General features: G+C 39.5%; 1 protein-coding gene across 2 annotated transcripts in view; it reads left to right on the top strand.

The window, feature by feature from the left end:
- Window positions 1-16,496, top strand: part of LOC148945587 (sphingomyelin phosphodiesterase-like) — a 262,974-nt gene that overhangs the window by 111,859 nt on the left and 134,619 nt on the right. For both annotated transcript variants that reach the window (XM_089098599.1, XM_089098600.1), the window contains exon 5: window positions 8,872-9,039. In XM_089098599.1, coding sequence (XP_088954725.1) covers window positions 8,872-9,039 — 168 coding nt within the window. The remainder of the gene's footprint in view (window positions 1-8,871; window positions 9,040-16,496) is intronic.

Here is a 16,496-nt window from a genome sequence, read left to right as displayed (position 1 = left end):
CCTTGGGTTCTTTATGCAGCATGGAATGGCGCTCTTTGTTTAGCAGTCTGTATGTAGCCATGTCCCCGCCAAGACGTGCTTTTCGCCTGAGCTCTATGATGGCAAGGGAGTGATTACTGATCCAGTTCTTTTTCTTCCGTTGCCTCATTCCAACAACGTCAGTTGCTGCCGCAAGAGTGTTCTCTTTGAAGGACTTCCATGCAAATTCACTATCATCGCATTGGCCAAGGACCTCAAATCTGTTGGATATCTCCAAATGGTACCGCTCAGCCAGAGTGGGGTCCTGTTGGATGCGACCGGCATCAATTTTCTGAGAAGACTGGCTGTTCTTCATAGCTTTGAGGTGGAGCTTAATTTTGGCCGCAACCAGCCGGTGGTCGGTGTTCCCAAGCTCGGCGCCATGGTAGGTGCGGCAATTCTGGACAGACGACAGCCATCGTCGACGTACGATGATGTAGTCAAGCATCTTCTTTGTTGATCCATCATTGCTATACCAGGTGTACTTGGCTATATTTGGTCTCTGGAACCATGTGTTCGCAATCGTTAGATTATGGGCCAGACAACAATTCAGCAGCCTCTCTCCATTATCGTTTAGGCTATCCACTGTAACAGGTCCAACAGTGAAATCCCACAGGCCTGATTTGTTTGAAATACTTGCATTCAAGTCTCCTAGGAGGAGGAGGTAGTCATGGGGAGGTACAGAAAATAGTTCAAAACTAAGCAAGTTATAGAAACCGTCTTTGTCATCTTCATCAGCATCGTTTGTGGGGGCATAACAAGTAATGACAGTTATTTTGCCGTGCTTCCCATCCAGTCTTGCGGTCAGGAGTCTAGGCGATACTGGTTTGAATGACAGGAGAGCCCTACGTGCAGCACTGTTCAGTACTAGGCCAACGCCTCCTCTTCTTTGGCTACCGCCAGACCACAGCAATGTGCGTCCTTCACCTATGTCCTCTTCACCATGTCCAGGGAGGTGTGTTTCGGTGACTCCAGCTATTGTGACTTTATATTTTTTTAGTTCTTTCGCTAAAAGAAGATTCGAACCAGGTTGGTTCAGCGTCAGGACGTTCCAGGTGGCCACATTGGTGCCACCTTGGTCAACGATGTTCAGAGGGGATTTTCCTTGGGCGGTCCGAGGTCGATACGGGGTTTGAGATGATATATCCGAGGCTGAATTTCTGGTTCCATTCGTAGCAATAGAAGTTTCGGGAGGAGGGCTGCCAACCCAACCGTCCCTAGATGCATTTGGTTCTCTGGTGGCTAGCCAGGTATCCAGAGGCACGTGGAGGTCGTTCTTCATGCGCCAATTTGCATGGGAACTAACTCCGGACGAGCATAATTACCTCATACCTCATATCCGAAATGACCAAGGTAGTCGCAAATGCTTGGATCATGTAACATCGGACAGATTCCTTCAGTAATACGCTTTCCTACCGGTGAGAAGTAATTTCTGAATACCTCTGAGACATTATCAGCACTTTTTGGCATTTCACCTTCTTGGTTTACTATTTCAAGTGGGATCATTTTTTCTGCATGCTGAAGTGAAGGTTGTAGTAAGGTTAGTAGGCTACCCTTTTCTATGATGAAGCTGTCATAAAAAAGCAGCCAGTTTCTTAGGAAATTCATTAAAAAGACTTGTTTTGAAAAAGTAAATCTAAAAGATTTTAACCTGGGAAATTCTTAAGGAAATAAAGCCTACTAATATTGAAAACAAACTTTTGAATAAAAATTACAATGAATAAGAAGAATAAATTGTTAGAAAAGGGACATTTGTTGGATAAAAAAGACATTACTTGTAGAAATCTAAAATTCAGAAGATTAAAAATAATCTGTGTTTGAAAGCCCCTTTTTGAACTTGGTCAGACTGATCGGTAGGGAGGAGATGACCTTTTTAAGCCAATAAAAGAGCCATTGATAACCAAACATAAATTATAACCCTCTATCTATCAAACAAAAATTATCTTTTTAGTTGTTCTAGTCTTTTTTCAATTCTCTTGGTCTCACCTGACAATCCTTCAGCTCCCCTTCCCCCCAAAGAAATATAATATAAAAAATAAAGGCAGGATTAGTTTCTATTAACGTTAAAAACAAACTCTCGAGATAATTCCAGAAGCAAACGCTGTGTATTAATAAAACAGTTTTGGAAAAATTGGAATGAGGGACATATTTAAAACTAACAAAGCCATTCATAGTGAGGCAAAAAACATAGTCCAGCTGCAAACCCTATTGCTGAAACATTTTCTATTTTAAAGTCAATAGTAAAATTGTTTCTAAAATATTTTGCATACCGTAGGTCAAACCCACTTACGGTATTCGGTGGATGAAATCGTTCAAAAAAGATTTCCAGCTTTAAATCCATAGTGTAAAGCTCTTTAATTATTAAACCATGTATAAATAATTGAACTTAACTTGCAGCTGGACAGTGTTTTTTGCCTCACTATGAATGGCTTATTCATCTGTAATATCCCTTTATTACCGGAAAAGTTTTTTGACTAAATCTGAAGCATGGGTCTTGCGGGTGCTACTTCTCTTTTAGTTGCGGAAATATTTGTTTCGTATAAAATAAAAGACTAAAATCTTAGACCCGCTGAGTTTTGGAAAAATTGGAATGAGGGACGTATTTAGAACTAATGGGAAAAATATAGCCACGTGGTTTTTCTGCGAGTGGAAACATGGGTGGCTTAGAATCTAATGAATCAAAGACATTCAGGTAAGTCTTAAGAATAAAGGAATATAACAAATAATCTACCACTGCTAAAATTCAAAAAAATAGGAAGGAGAAAGTCTGCACGTGCAGACACGGAGTAGTGATATTCTAAAAAAAAATTCACTTTGATCAAAATTTTGCCTGTGATATTTAAAAGGGAAGGTCTTACCCCCATTCTTGCCAAGTTCTCTGGCGGTACTATGGATTTGATTCGCCTTGCTTATATGGGACTCAGAGTTTGAAGCCGAAGTTAAAACATGAAAATGGGGCAAAACTCTTCCAAAATTCTTTTGTCCCGTGGACTTTTTTTTGACTCGTTTGATTTTCATAATTCTAAACGACTTGATTAGGTTTCTTCTGACTTTTTTTTAGCCCTATCTGATTTTTCTTTTCCCTTCAAAGTTCCTTTAGCGGCCCTGAATTTCATTTAGACCCTCGCAAATTTAATAGTCCTTTCAAATTCCCTTAGTATCTTTGAATTCCAATAATTCTTTTTGGCCATCTCAACTTTGGTTTGGTTTCCATTAGGTGGGTTTTATGGCTTCTGATAGCCTTAAATTTGTCCCTCCTAAATTCCTTTATTATACATGTAGTAGTAGCTTCTCTTAGACATTGGTAAATTTCATTGTCCTTCCAAACTACTCTAGTCTCTAAGACTTCTCATTGTCCTCTTTGACCATCCCAACTTCTATATAGTCAATTTGAACTCTTAGAGACTAGAGTAGTTAATTTGGTTCTGTGGCTTCTGAAAGTTTTATTTTCTTTAATATTCTTTTTGTATTTTATACTTCTTTCAGTTTTTTTTTTTTTTTTTTTTGAGCTTCCATAATTTGTTTGGTCCCTTTGAACTTGGTTGTGAGGCTTCTGAAAGTTTTTGTTCCTTTAATATTCCTTTTGTCTTTAAGACTTCCTTTAGTTTTTTTCTGACCTTCCAAAGTTTGTTTGGTCCCCTTGAAATTACTTTGGTACCTTCCTCCATATAAGTGCCTAAGATTTAGTGTTTAATCCTGAAACTGGCAGGTCCGTAAGACTTTTCCAAACTGAAGCTTATTTTTTCTAGGAGCCTTAAATTTTTCAATTGTATAAGTACAACCTGATATTATACTTCTACCTTCAAATAGATTATAACTAAATAAGGATAAAAAAAAAATTGAAGCTCCATGCTGGCACACAAAATAGTTTGAAAAGGTGCAGTCCCCTTATGGGCTTATATGGCAAAACAAAACATTTTTTAACAAGCTGAAGCTTCAAATTATACATTAAAGGAATAATAGTAAATCACCAATACCCAGTTTTTACTTAGAAGGCCCTTTTCAAAGATTTCTTACCTTTACCGTTAACAATTGGTTTCTTCCCTATTTCTTTTTTCGATTGAATAACCTCATTGCAGGTATTATAATTCGCTTATATTTTGTTTAATTTGTTCATAACTTCTAATTTGAGCGTGGTAAATTTGAAACTGAAATAAAAAAGAAACCACAAGACCTTTAGATAAGTCCGCAAAGATATGATATATCTTCTATGGAAAATAGCTGGGAAAGAATGACATTTTTCAAAACTTGTGGGAAAAATATTCAAACGCTGTTAGTTTCACCTGTACACACCAAATTGTTCCTAAGATATTGCTGATACACCCTTTTGACAATCTGCATAGATAAAAATGGCATGTTGTGATTTAGTCCCCTTTTCCCCCTCAAAATTTCCTGAAAATTCCACATTCATAATCATAGACATAATTGTGATAGTAGTCACCGTAGTAATGCTAGCATTGCTAGTATTAATAGTAATAGCACTAGTGCTAGCAGCAGCAGTAGTATTAAAGTATTGCCTTTTCATCAGTTGAACTTCCCTCTCCTCAAGTCCTGGAAGTTTCAACTTAATAGAATTAGCCATTGCTAATTACTGATATGTCATTTCAGCTGTTGCTATAATTAGCCGTTGTTATGACATTATTGATATGTCATTTTAATAACCTGTATATTTATATACTTCTTGAGATTTTCCTCTTAATGTTCTTAGCATTACAAGCAAATGCAATAGAAGTAGTAGTTGAAGTTGTATTAGTATTATTCATAGTAGTAGTAGTAGTAAATGTAGCAGTAGTAGTAGTATTAGTAGTAGCGTGCTTATATAGCCTTTTCATTAATTGATCTTCCCCTTTAAGTATTTTCTGAAAGTTCCAACTTAATACCCAAATCCATTCTTAAGATACGTTCTTTTGACAATGTATATGCACACAGTGTCTTTAGATTCAGTTCAAATTTTCTCTCAATATTCTCTATAATTTTCACCTTCATAGACATAGCATTAATAATACTTGTATAATAGTAATAGTAATAGTAGGAGAAGCGGAAGCAGTAGTAGTGTTGTATTAGTAGTGGTGGTAACAGGAATAGCAGCGTAATAAAACCTGTAGTAGCTTATACATGGTGCCTTTTGGTCAGTTGAACATTCCCTTATGACACCCAAATAGTTTCAACTTGATATGGTAAGCCGTTCCCAAAATATTGCTGATGTTCCCTTTTGACCCTCTTTTGATGTCCTTTTCATCATAATACACTTAGCATTACAAGTACTTGTAATTGAGGTAGCAGTTGGAGTAGTTTAGAATCAGTATTATTTGTAGCAGTAGTACCAGTAGCAGTGTTAGTAGTGTTAGTTGTAATATGCATATAATATCTTTTAGTCAACTGATGTCCCCTTTTAGCATTTTCTTCATGTCCCAATTTAATTCTAAAACTCATTCTTAGCATACTCCGTTTTGACAATCTGCATGCACAGATTGTGTTTTTATTCAGCTCAAATTCCCCCTCAATATTCTGTCAAATTTTCTCCTTCATAAACGCATCCTGAATAATACTAGTATCCTATTAGTAATGGTAACAGTAAGAGCAGGAGAAGCAGTAATAGTGTTGTTGTAGTAGTAATAGTAACAGCAGTAGCAGCAGTATTAATACTAGTAGTAGAAGGTACATGTTGCTTTTCGGGCAGTTGAACTCCCTACTCATGATGGCCCAGAAATTTCCTCTTGATACGGTAAGCCGTTCTGAATGCACATAGTACGTTTTACTTTAGTTCAACTTTTCCCTCAAAGTTTCCTTATATGTTTATTTCAATATCCACAGCCTTGGTTGTACTTGCTACATAAGCAGTAGTTTTAGTGGTTGTAGTGTCAGTAGTAGAATAAGCTGTAGTAGTAGTAGTTGTGGTAGTTGTAATAGTAGTAGATCGCAAATATTGCCTGTTTGGTCAATTGATAGTCTCCATTAACATTTCCCTTAAGTTCCAAATTAATATACTTAGTTATTGCTGAGCTACGCACTTTTGACAATCCATTTACACATAACGTGTTTTGATTTAGTTCAACACTTCCCTCAACATTCCCTGAAAGGCTTACCTGAATGCACTTTGTCTTTTTGGAAAGTGAAGATCAAACATGCTGTCTTAATAACATATACTATATGTTAAACAATGAATAAATTGCCTAACTTACAGCCCTTATCCTGAGGGCTTTTGAGGAGGGGGATGTCATCCCTAAGGGCAAGATTACTAGATCTTTCAACAATGCTAAAGAAAACAGATCTTTCAAAATTTTAATTGTATGTTTGTTTTGAGAGATATAGGCGTGGGGTTGGGGCTTATCGCCCTTTAGCCACGTTTAACTTTTAAGAAGAACAATATAACATCTGATTTCCAATCAAATGAGCCTTTCCCAAAGTTTATACGACCCCCCCCCCCATTCTATAAAAAAAAAACCTTAAAGGCCTCTGGTTATAACTTATAACCCTTTTTCCTTTGCTCTGTGGGTGTGTGTCCACCCTGGATGCAATGTTTTAAGTTCTGTGGACTGTTTTCAGCAAAATTGCTGTCTCAAAACTTCTATCATGTGTGATTGGGGGAACAAGGTTGTCAGAGAGGGGAGTGGCCCTTTATCACTTTCGACCCTTAAAATGGAATTATAACTTTTATTTCCTAACTAAACGAGCATCTTCTAAGGTTTATAAAACCATTCCTCCCATAATAACCTTATAAGCCCCGGCGTAAAACTTATGACCCTGGCTTTCAGGCTCCGGGAGGTTGTATCAATCCCTAAGGCCTTTTTATCTTATCTTTAGACTATTTTCAACAAAATAGCTATCTCTAAATTTTGATTGGATGCATTTTGGAAAAAGAGGGCTTTGGGAGGGGGTCTAGGTGCCTCTGACTACTTTTGACTCTTAAAAAGAGCACTAGCAGTAATGATTTCCAATCGAATGAGCCCCCTCCAAAGTTTTACGACCACCCTTTCCATAAAACCTTATACTTTAATGATGGGCAACTAGTATAGCTTATATCCCTTTGCCCTGGGGACTGTGCAGGAGGGGGGGGGGTCTTTCATTCCCAAAGACATAACAGGACATTTCCACTAAACGAACAAAATAGCCATCTTTTAAATTTATGACTGGATATGATGGGGGAAATGATGAGTATGAGGGGGAAGGAGCTGGTTGCCCTCCAATCACTTTCGACAAAAATTTCACATGCATTTTGGGAAAAGAAGGCATGGGGTAGCTAGTTGCCCTCCGAGCACTTTTTAATTTCAAAAAGGGTCCTAAGATTTCTAATTTCTAATTGAATGATTCCCTTCAGTGGTCGTTTATACGACCACTCCTTCCATATGAAGTGCCTCTGCTAAAAAAAAAATAACTCACGATGCCCGAGAAATTTCATTTTGAAACGGCAAACCTTTCGGCAATCTGCATGCACGTAGTGTGTTTTGATTTAGTTCAAATTCTCTCTCAATATTCTGTCAACTTTTTCACCATCATGCGCCTAGACTTCGTGGTACTAGATTCATAGTAGTAATAGTCGTGTTAAGAGGAGTGGTAGCGGTAATCATGTTGTATTAGTAGCAGTAGTAACAGCAATAGCAGCAGTATCAATAGAGGCAGGAGCAGGCAGTTACTGCCTTTTGATCAGTTGAACATCCCCTTAAGTGCCCCAAAAGCTTCATCTTGATACTCTAAGCCGTTCCAAAAAATAGCTGAATGGCCTGAGTCAATAAGCCATATGCAAAGAGAAAGTTTTGGTTTTGTTCAACTTTCGTCTCAACGTTTCCTCTGATATTCATTTCAATATCCATTGCCTTTGTAGTACGCGCGACAAGAGTGGTAGTTTTAGCAGTAGTAATTGTAGTAGCAGCAGTGGTAGCAGTAGTAGTGGTGGTGGCTGTAGTAGTAACGAGTAAACATTGCCTTTTTGATCAATTTATAATCTCCCTTATCCTTTGCTGAAAGTTCCAAATTAATATACGCAATATTCACTATATCCAAATTAATATACAACTTACAGTCTTGTCCCAAGTGCTGTGGGGGGTTTACATCCCCAATAAAATATTTACTTGATCTTTCAACAATGCTGAAGAAACTAGATGTCTCAAATTTTTGATTGACTGTTAGTTTTGTGAAATCTTGGGCGTGAGGGGGGGATTACTTGCCCTCCATCAGCTTTTACTCTTAAAAGGCAACTATAAGTTTCAATTTCCTTTTAAATGAGCCCTCTGTAAAAAAAAAACTTATGACCACGTCTTCTATAAAAACTTTATATACCCTTTGGCACAGTTTAAAACCCATGCCTACAGGCTCTGAGGGGCTGTTTCGACCCCAAAAGCTTTTTTGTATGATCTTCACACTATTTTGAAAAAAATGGCTATCTCAAAATTTCTATCAGATATGTTTGGGGAAAAGAGGATGTAAAGAGGAGGGGGCTATTTGACCTCTGATAATTTGTTATTCTAAAAAAGAACACTGGAATTTCTGGTTTCCAGTCTAATGAACCCCTTCCGAAGTTTATACGATCACTCCTTAATGAAAATCCATAACAACCTTAGATGTTAATAATGAGCAGCTAATGTAGCTTATAGACCTTTCCCTGAGGGCTGAGGTGCGGGGGGGGGGGAAGTCATTCTCAAACTCGTAATTACTTCGCTACACGGAACACAGGGTCAGAAAAAAAGAAACAAAAAAATAATAATAAATAAATAAATAATACTCTGTGGCTAGAGCGCTCTTTACTTAGGCAGCGCTATTGCGCTGCCTATGATTTTTTTTTCTATAAAATTTTGCCTCTGCATTTTGTTATAAATTTGACATAAACTAACTATTGTATATTCTTTTACTTTATAGCCTGACTTTATATACATGTATGAAAATGACAGATTTGATAGTGAAAATGCATGTGGTCTTGCTTTGCAAGAGTTCTCTTGTAACACTGGAAACATGACAAAACTTGAATGGAGTTTGCCGCCACCAGGAACACAAAAGCCACCGATGGAAATCTCCCCACCAAGAGAGGTAATTCACAATATTCATACTTATTACTTATATTTAACATTAACAACAAATACATAAACTATTACAAATATAAATCGCTACGCTAGGGGGAAAATTTTATTTTTGCTATAACGTCGCCATTAACTAGAGAAACCTTCCTAGAAAATACCGAAACTAGTAATTCAATTAAAAAACATTCACCTTTTCCCAAAAACCTCCTGGGCAACAACCACAGTCAAAATACAAGCCCAGCCCCACCCCTCCGCCCACTCTTCTCCCTGCCCTATTGCCCTCTCTCTTCCACAAACCCTGCACACCCCAAAAAAATGAATTCCCCCAAAAACACTTTTTTAAAGTATTTTTAGTGAGTGGGAGGTCTTCAGCCATCCTGACACCCACAGGAAGCGAACAAAATACAGAAGGGCCAAGATACTTTAAATTAAAACTAGATCTCACAGATCTTTGAATCCCCAGAATCAAGTTATTACAACTTCTTTGCTCATGATTTTTCCAACATTAGTTGGCATTAGAGACTTAAATCATGCAGTTGTGTCGTTCACATTTTTACATACTTCTCAATTATTCTTGCCTCTTTATTTTGTATCACTTGCACTCGCTTGTAATTAACATAAAAATTGCTGCTCCGCACTACACCTCCATATGATATATGGGTAAATAATCGCACAACATATCGTGTGAAGAGTAATTTCCGGCAGAATATGTTTTAGTCTTCTGAGAATTCCTACTTCAAATTCAATTTTTGCGGACATAATGTCACTATGATGTTTCACGAACGACTAGAATTAATATGGAAGCCAAGGTACTGTTTCCTGTTACAAAATTACTTCCACACAATAAAAGCTTACCACTTACGTCAACTGAATCACCCACTCTATAAAATGTCAGTAAAAACGTCTTCTTCACATTCGCAAACATCAAACTTGAACTCGTAAACACATTCAGTCCTCTGAGATCATTTTTGGATTTTGCTACTAAATCATCAACTGATTTTGCAAATATTATTAGTATAGTGTCGTCCGCAAGGGAAGTAATATCGTGTAGATAAAAGCACATCATGTCCTGTAAGCTTGATAAAGTAGAAGGCCCAGAACAGAGTGCTGAGGCAGACACACTTTACTGAAAAAGACGATGAAACTACATAATTTAAAACAACTTTGAGGGACCTTAGCTCTCAAACAATCTTGAATTTTTTTTTTTTTTTTTTTTTTTTTTTTTTTTTTTTTTTTTTATCTCCTTTGATGAAGCAACACTTTGTAGTCAACCATGTCAAGCCATTTTTTAATGTCATTTTTTAATGTCATTTTGCCATTGACATTGACATTTTAATGCCATTGACATTTTTTAATGTCAATGAAAATAGAAACAAGTCAGTAACCTGAATACAATGCACAGTTAACACTTTGAACAGGTGTTGTAAGGCGTGCTTCATGGGGTGACCCTTACGAAACTAAAACTGTATCTGGCTCAAAAGTAATTTCACCTGGAGGAAATCATAAAATGGCTAATGTACTACTTCCTCCAGTATCTTTAAAAACAAAGGTTGAATTGATATGGGTCTCAAGTTTTCCATAGGTGTTTTTTGACAACCTCTGTGAAGGGAAATGACCTTTGGCACCTTAATCCGCACCGAAAACTTCTCTTTTATAGGGAAAGATTGGTGATAAAACTATACATGGAAAAATATATCCTAAAATCAAACAGTTTGTGGTAACGAACTGTAAGTAAGGAGCGACCCGACTCAATAGTAATCGAAACTCTAAAAAACGGAAGTTTCATACCGTTAGATACATCAACAGAATTGAATTTTTATGTTGATTTCAAATATAAAAGGTTTATCAAGTTTAGTCTTATCCATCAAAAGTTAAGAGCCTAAGAAAATTTGCCTTATTTTCAAAATAAGGAAAAAACAAGCCTTAAAGTCGAAGAATCTTAATAGAAATCTCACCATCAGATTCAGTATATTAGAGAACCCTAATGTAGAAGTTTCAATTTCCTATCTTGAAAAATGTGGAATTTTGTGTTTTTTTTGCAAGAAGATAGATTACGAATGCGTGTTTATTTTTTTTTTTCTTTTTCCCAGGGGTGATCTTATTGAACCAGTTGTCCTAGAATATAACGGGATGGCTCATTCAAACAGAAATTAAAAGTTCTATTGCTCTTTTTAAGTGACCAAAAAAATGGAGTATAACTAGGCCCCCTCCCACGCTAATTTTTTTTCCAGAGTCGTCGGATTAAAATTTGGAGATATATATTTTGTTCATCATGGTCAAAAATATAATAATTATATCTTTGAGGATGACTTAATCCCCCACATTCCCCAGGGGTAGGGCTGCAAGCTATGAACTTTGCCCAATGGTTACATATAGTATTGGCTATTGGAAGTATACTGAAGTTTTCAGGGGGGATTTTCTCTGGTAGTGGGGGGGGGCTCGAAGGCTAGGTCGGAGGATCTTTCCATGGAGGAAGTTTTTATGGGGGAAGGGACATTGCTATGAAGGGGTGCCTGCTATGAAGAAATTAAATTAGAAAAAAACAGGTTTTTCAACTGAAAATAAGGAGCAGCATCAACACTTAAAACGAACAGAACTAACACTTAAAACACCATTAGAACAGAACTAATGGTGGCAACCCTGGGTGAAACAAATAAGGAAAATATATTTTGTCATTTCACTAGTTTTGAATAAGATTTTGGTATTTTTTTGGGATATATTTGAAACCAGTTTTATAATTGTGATTTTCCAAGTAAGTGAATAGTTTTTTTCCAGTTAAGAAGAGCCATTTTTTAAGAATCAGGTGTGTCTATTGGATGCGCACGCGCTGATTGCGTGATTTTTGGCCGCGCAGCGTTGCCATTCTTGTTTGTGAGTTTGGTTTTCGGGCGCGAAAAAAGGTAAAAATCGGCGTGTGTATATTCTTCTGAATAAGTGAAGTCCTGTGGACTGCTTAGATCGCTTGGGACCAAGCAGAAGAGGGGAGAGAACCTGCCGGAAGCGCCGTATTGGTACCTGCCGGTTAATTAGCCTTAAATTGCAGGGAACAGGTGAGCAGGTCTCGACGCTTCCCTTGCTCCCGGTGATCGACGTACGCTCCGAGCATTCATTCCTTGTACATCTGACAAAGATACTGTCAGTAAATGGCTGGTGACCCTTGTCCCAGATGCAAAAAGAACGTAACACGAGCTCAGGGCGGACTCCAATGCCGTACCTGCACGAAATGGTTTCACTTTCCCTGTGTATCAGGCACGTACAGCAAAGAAGCAGAAAAATCGTCTGGAAAGTGGCAATGTAATCGATGCAAGGAAGCTGCCAACACACCCAAAACAGAAGCAGTGGGAACACCGAACAGCCAAAAACAACAAAACCTAGGGAATCCAAAAGCCAGAGGAGAAAACTGCAACGCCCCGTCTTCGGACCAAACCCCGCCTCCAGTCAACGACGAACCCCTGATTATCAGGGAAAGTAGGCCCACGCAAGTTCGAGGAACTCTCAATGCACCCCTTCCTACGGCCTCTGCCCCAAATGCTACTCCTAACGGAACTGAGTCACACAGCGAAACTTGCAACTATTGTCAGACCCAGGCCGAAGCCAGTACATCTTTTTGCTGTTTTTTCTGCAATGAGTGGGAGCATGCCTCCTGCCGCGGGATCCACTCCGATATTGTCCTGGCGATAAAACTCCATGACCCACAGTTAAGCCTCTTCAGATACGAGTGTTCGTCCTGCTCCAAGCGAAAGGTAGCTCAACTGCAACTGCAAGTCAGACTCCTAACGGATTGCAGAATACCTGAACAGCGAAATCAAAATCCATTCCCAGGCGATCAAGCACTGTACTCCCGTGTAGCACAACATGGAACCACAGACTCTAGACAAAATACACCCAGCCCAGCGCCTTCCGCAAACACTACTGTTGAAACCCTCCTACGAGCAGAAAAAGAAAAACAGCTGCGAGAAGCAAAGCGATTCAATCTAGTTATATCAGGGGTCCCAGAGTCTGAAACTCCAGACGCACAGATAGCTCTTGGCCTTTGCCGAACCAACGATTTGGGAACTACCCTGGAAACGGGGGATATAGTTGAGACTAGGCGCCTTGGAAGACCAAGCGACAACGGCAGACCAAGAAAACTACTCGTCAAGCTCAGAGAAGACACTTCAACCTTTGTGAAACGAAATAACATCCTGAAAAACGCTCGGAACCTGAGAACCTCTGATGACGCCTTCACCCGCCGCGAAATCTACATAGGCCCTGATCTCACCCCACTCCAGCTCCAGTCTCAGGCCGAGAAAAGAAGGCTCAAGAGAGCCGAAAGCTCTGCCCATAACCGGAATGAGGAAGCCTCCTCAGGTCAAGGGCAACAATAGCAACAAAAGACCAGAATACCAACTCGACCTCCTAAAACTCAGCAAAGCAACCCTTTTGACCTCCCAAGAGTCATGCTTGTTAACGCCCAGTCACTCTGCCACAAAATCACAGAACTTAGCGTTCGACTGAAATGTGAGAGGGTTGAGGTATGCTGTGTCACAGAAACTTGGTCCGCTACCCCATCGACTGCTAGTATTCCAGGCTATGACCTTTACACAAAAAATCGCAAGGATAAAGATGGCACCGTTATAACACATGGCGGTGGAGTGGGTGTTTACATAAATGCAGATATCGAACACGAAGTTTTGACATTCGCTGAACACACAGATACCTATGAGCTGCTCTGGGTGAAAATTAAACCCAAAGTACTGCCAAGAGCGTTTTCGTCAATAACTTTCGGAGTCCTCTATTTTCCACCGCGAGCCGCTTACCGCAAAACCCTAATCAACCACCTCCAAAAGTCTATCGACGATATTCGATGCATGTATCATAATAGCGGTATAGTATTGCTTGGCGACTTTAATGATCTGGACAGGCGCTGGATCAGTCAATCTCTTGATCTGAAGCAGGTAGTAAAAATTCTTACTACGGAAAAATCAACTATCGACCTCATCTTCACAGATGTGGGAGAATTCTACCACGATCCCGAATCGAGCCCCAGCCTCGGAAGGAGCGCACATTTCTCTGTACTGTGGAAGCCCAAAGGAACCAAGCCAACGGCTACCAAGGAAACATTCGTCTGCCGACCTCTGACTACACCAGGAAAAGAAGAATTCTCTAAATGGTGCGTAAATAAAAACTGGTACCAACTGTACAGATTATCTGACGTTAACCAGATGGTTGGACTCTTAAATTCCGAGATAACCAGCGCTTACCACTCATGCTTCCCAGAGAAACGTGTCAAACGCTCTTCTACGGACAAACCATGGGTCACACAAGAGATCAAGAAACTCATCAGGAAGCGTAATAAACTGCACGCCTCAGGCAACAGAGAGCGCTGGAAAAAAATGAGGAACACCGTGGTGTACGAATGTAGGAAAGCTGAGAAAGCATATGGGGAAAAGCTCTCTAAAACAGTAAACTCCGACTCCCGCTCATTCCACAAGACAATTAGAGATTTAATAAGCCCCCAGCGCCCGACGACCTTTCACATACAAAAAGATAAAGGTGAACAGGTCACTGCAAATGATCTCAATGAGTGGTTTGCCAAAATCTGCAGATCCAACCATCCAGCCGAAACGAGTGCATTCAGCGCCAAGATATCTGAGATTCCAGTCGTTCTGCCTATTGAAGTGTGCAGGGTCCTAGAAAAGATTCCTGCGCGGAAAGCCACTCACCCAGCGGATCCACCGTCAATTTTGTTCAAAGAAAACGCTCCTTACCTATCAGAGCCTATAGCTGCCATCATCAACCAGTCACTGATAACAGGGACGTTTCCTGAGCCGCTCAAGGAGGCAGTCGTAATCCCTGTTCCCAAAGTCACAAACCCCAAAGAACTTGGAGACCTCCGACCGATCTCACTCACTCCGCTACTCTCGAAAGTATTCGAAACTTTCATAAACAGATGGCTTCTGGAGGAACTCAGCGAAGTAATAGACTCCCGGCAGTATGGCTTCCAAAGAGGGTGCAGTACAAGTCACTACCTTATCCAGATCGTCGAGACTATCCTAAGTCACCTAGAAGTGGACGAGGCATTTGTCGACCTCCTTCAAGGGGACGTCAGGAAAGCGTTCGATACGTCTAGCCACGAGGAGATTCTACAGTCCATGACCAATTTTCACGAATTCCTGAGAAAGATAGTAGAAACCTTCCTTTCAAAACGGAAGCAAAAAACAAGGTACAAAGGCGAACTGTCAGACTCTACAGACCTTACATGTGGAATTCCTCAAGGAACAAAAATAGGTCCGACCCTTTTCCTGTTGCTTTGCAACACGATAGCTAAATGGCACAGAGACAGAGCGAAGTTCGCAGACGACCTAACAATGATGCTGCTACAAAGACTGTGTGAAATCCTTAACCTAGAAGAAATGGTCGTGAAGCTCGAACGGGACTACCTAGAAAGAAAACTCAGCATCAACAGGACCAAGTCGGCAATAATGAGAATTTCCTTCTTAAAGCACAGCGTACCGGCCTTGCCTGACGTCGGCATACCGGCAGTTCACAAAATGAAGATCCTGGGTGTTATCTTCAATGATAAACTGACTTGGGATGACCACTTAAATCACTTGCTGTCCCAGGCTATGCCTCTGCTTAGGTCACTGACAAAGCTACGTCGCTTTCAACTCAGGAAAAATGCCCTGGTCACCTACTATAGGAGCCACATGCGACCAATCCTAGAATATGCCTGCCCTGTCTGGCATCCTGGTCTCACAAAAGAGCAGAGCAATAAGCTCGAAACAATTCAAAAGAGAGCCTTGCGCATCATTCTAGGAGACAGCCAATTGCCCTATGAGGAATGTCTGGCGAAGCTCGAACTCACAACACTTGAACAAAGAAGACACGAGCTCCTCATGAGCTTTGGCCAGTCCATCTTGACTTCCCCCAAACACCGCGACCTTCTCCCACCTGATATCAGACAAGATAACCGACCAAAGACCCGCCACACAAACCAACTACAACCAAGCAATCCAAGTGCCACGAAACGCTACAAAAATTCATTCCGACAATACTTCACTGAAAATTACAACAAATAGTTTTCATAACTTTTTTGTAAATGCGACTATTTATCCGTTTTGTGATATTTCGTATTAAATTATCTATCTATCTATCTAGTCAATACCTCGCACTTTACGCTAAAGTTTTTTAAGTACTTTCATAAGAGCTATTTATTCTAATTAACGGCCTTTGTGATAAAGAGGTCATTTTTAAAGAATTGGAACAAAATGCGAACTTTAGCGTAAAGAGCGAGGTATTGACTAGGAGGCAAACCCCGTAATATATTAATAATATATTAATATATTAAAAATAGATGAATATAGAAGTTCGTTACGTAAGTTAATTTGTAAGGTACGTATATTTATTACTAATAAAAAATTCCGTACATAAAATAAACAACATTCAGGAAACCCATTTAGCCAAGAAAAGTAAAATTATTTTGCA

This window comes from Artemia sp. Qi Xiang Cuo, chromosome 13 (assembly GCF_049724085.1).
Source record: "Artemia sp. Qi Xiang Cuo chromosome 13, ASM4972408v1, whole genome shotgun sequence".
In the NCBI taxonomy this organism is placed as follows: domain Eukaryota; kingdom Metazoa; phylum Arthropoda; class Branchiopoda; order Anostraca; family Artemiidae; genus Artemia; species Artemia sp. Qi Xiang Cuo.
The sequence above is the reverse complement of the archived record's forward strand: the minus strand, read 5'-3'. Positions and strand labels throughout refer to the sequence as shown.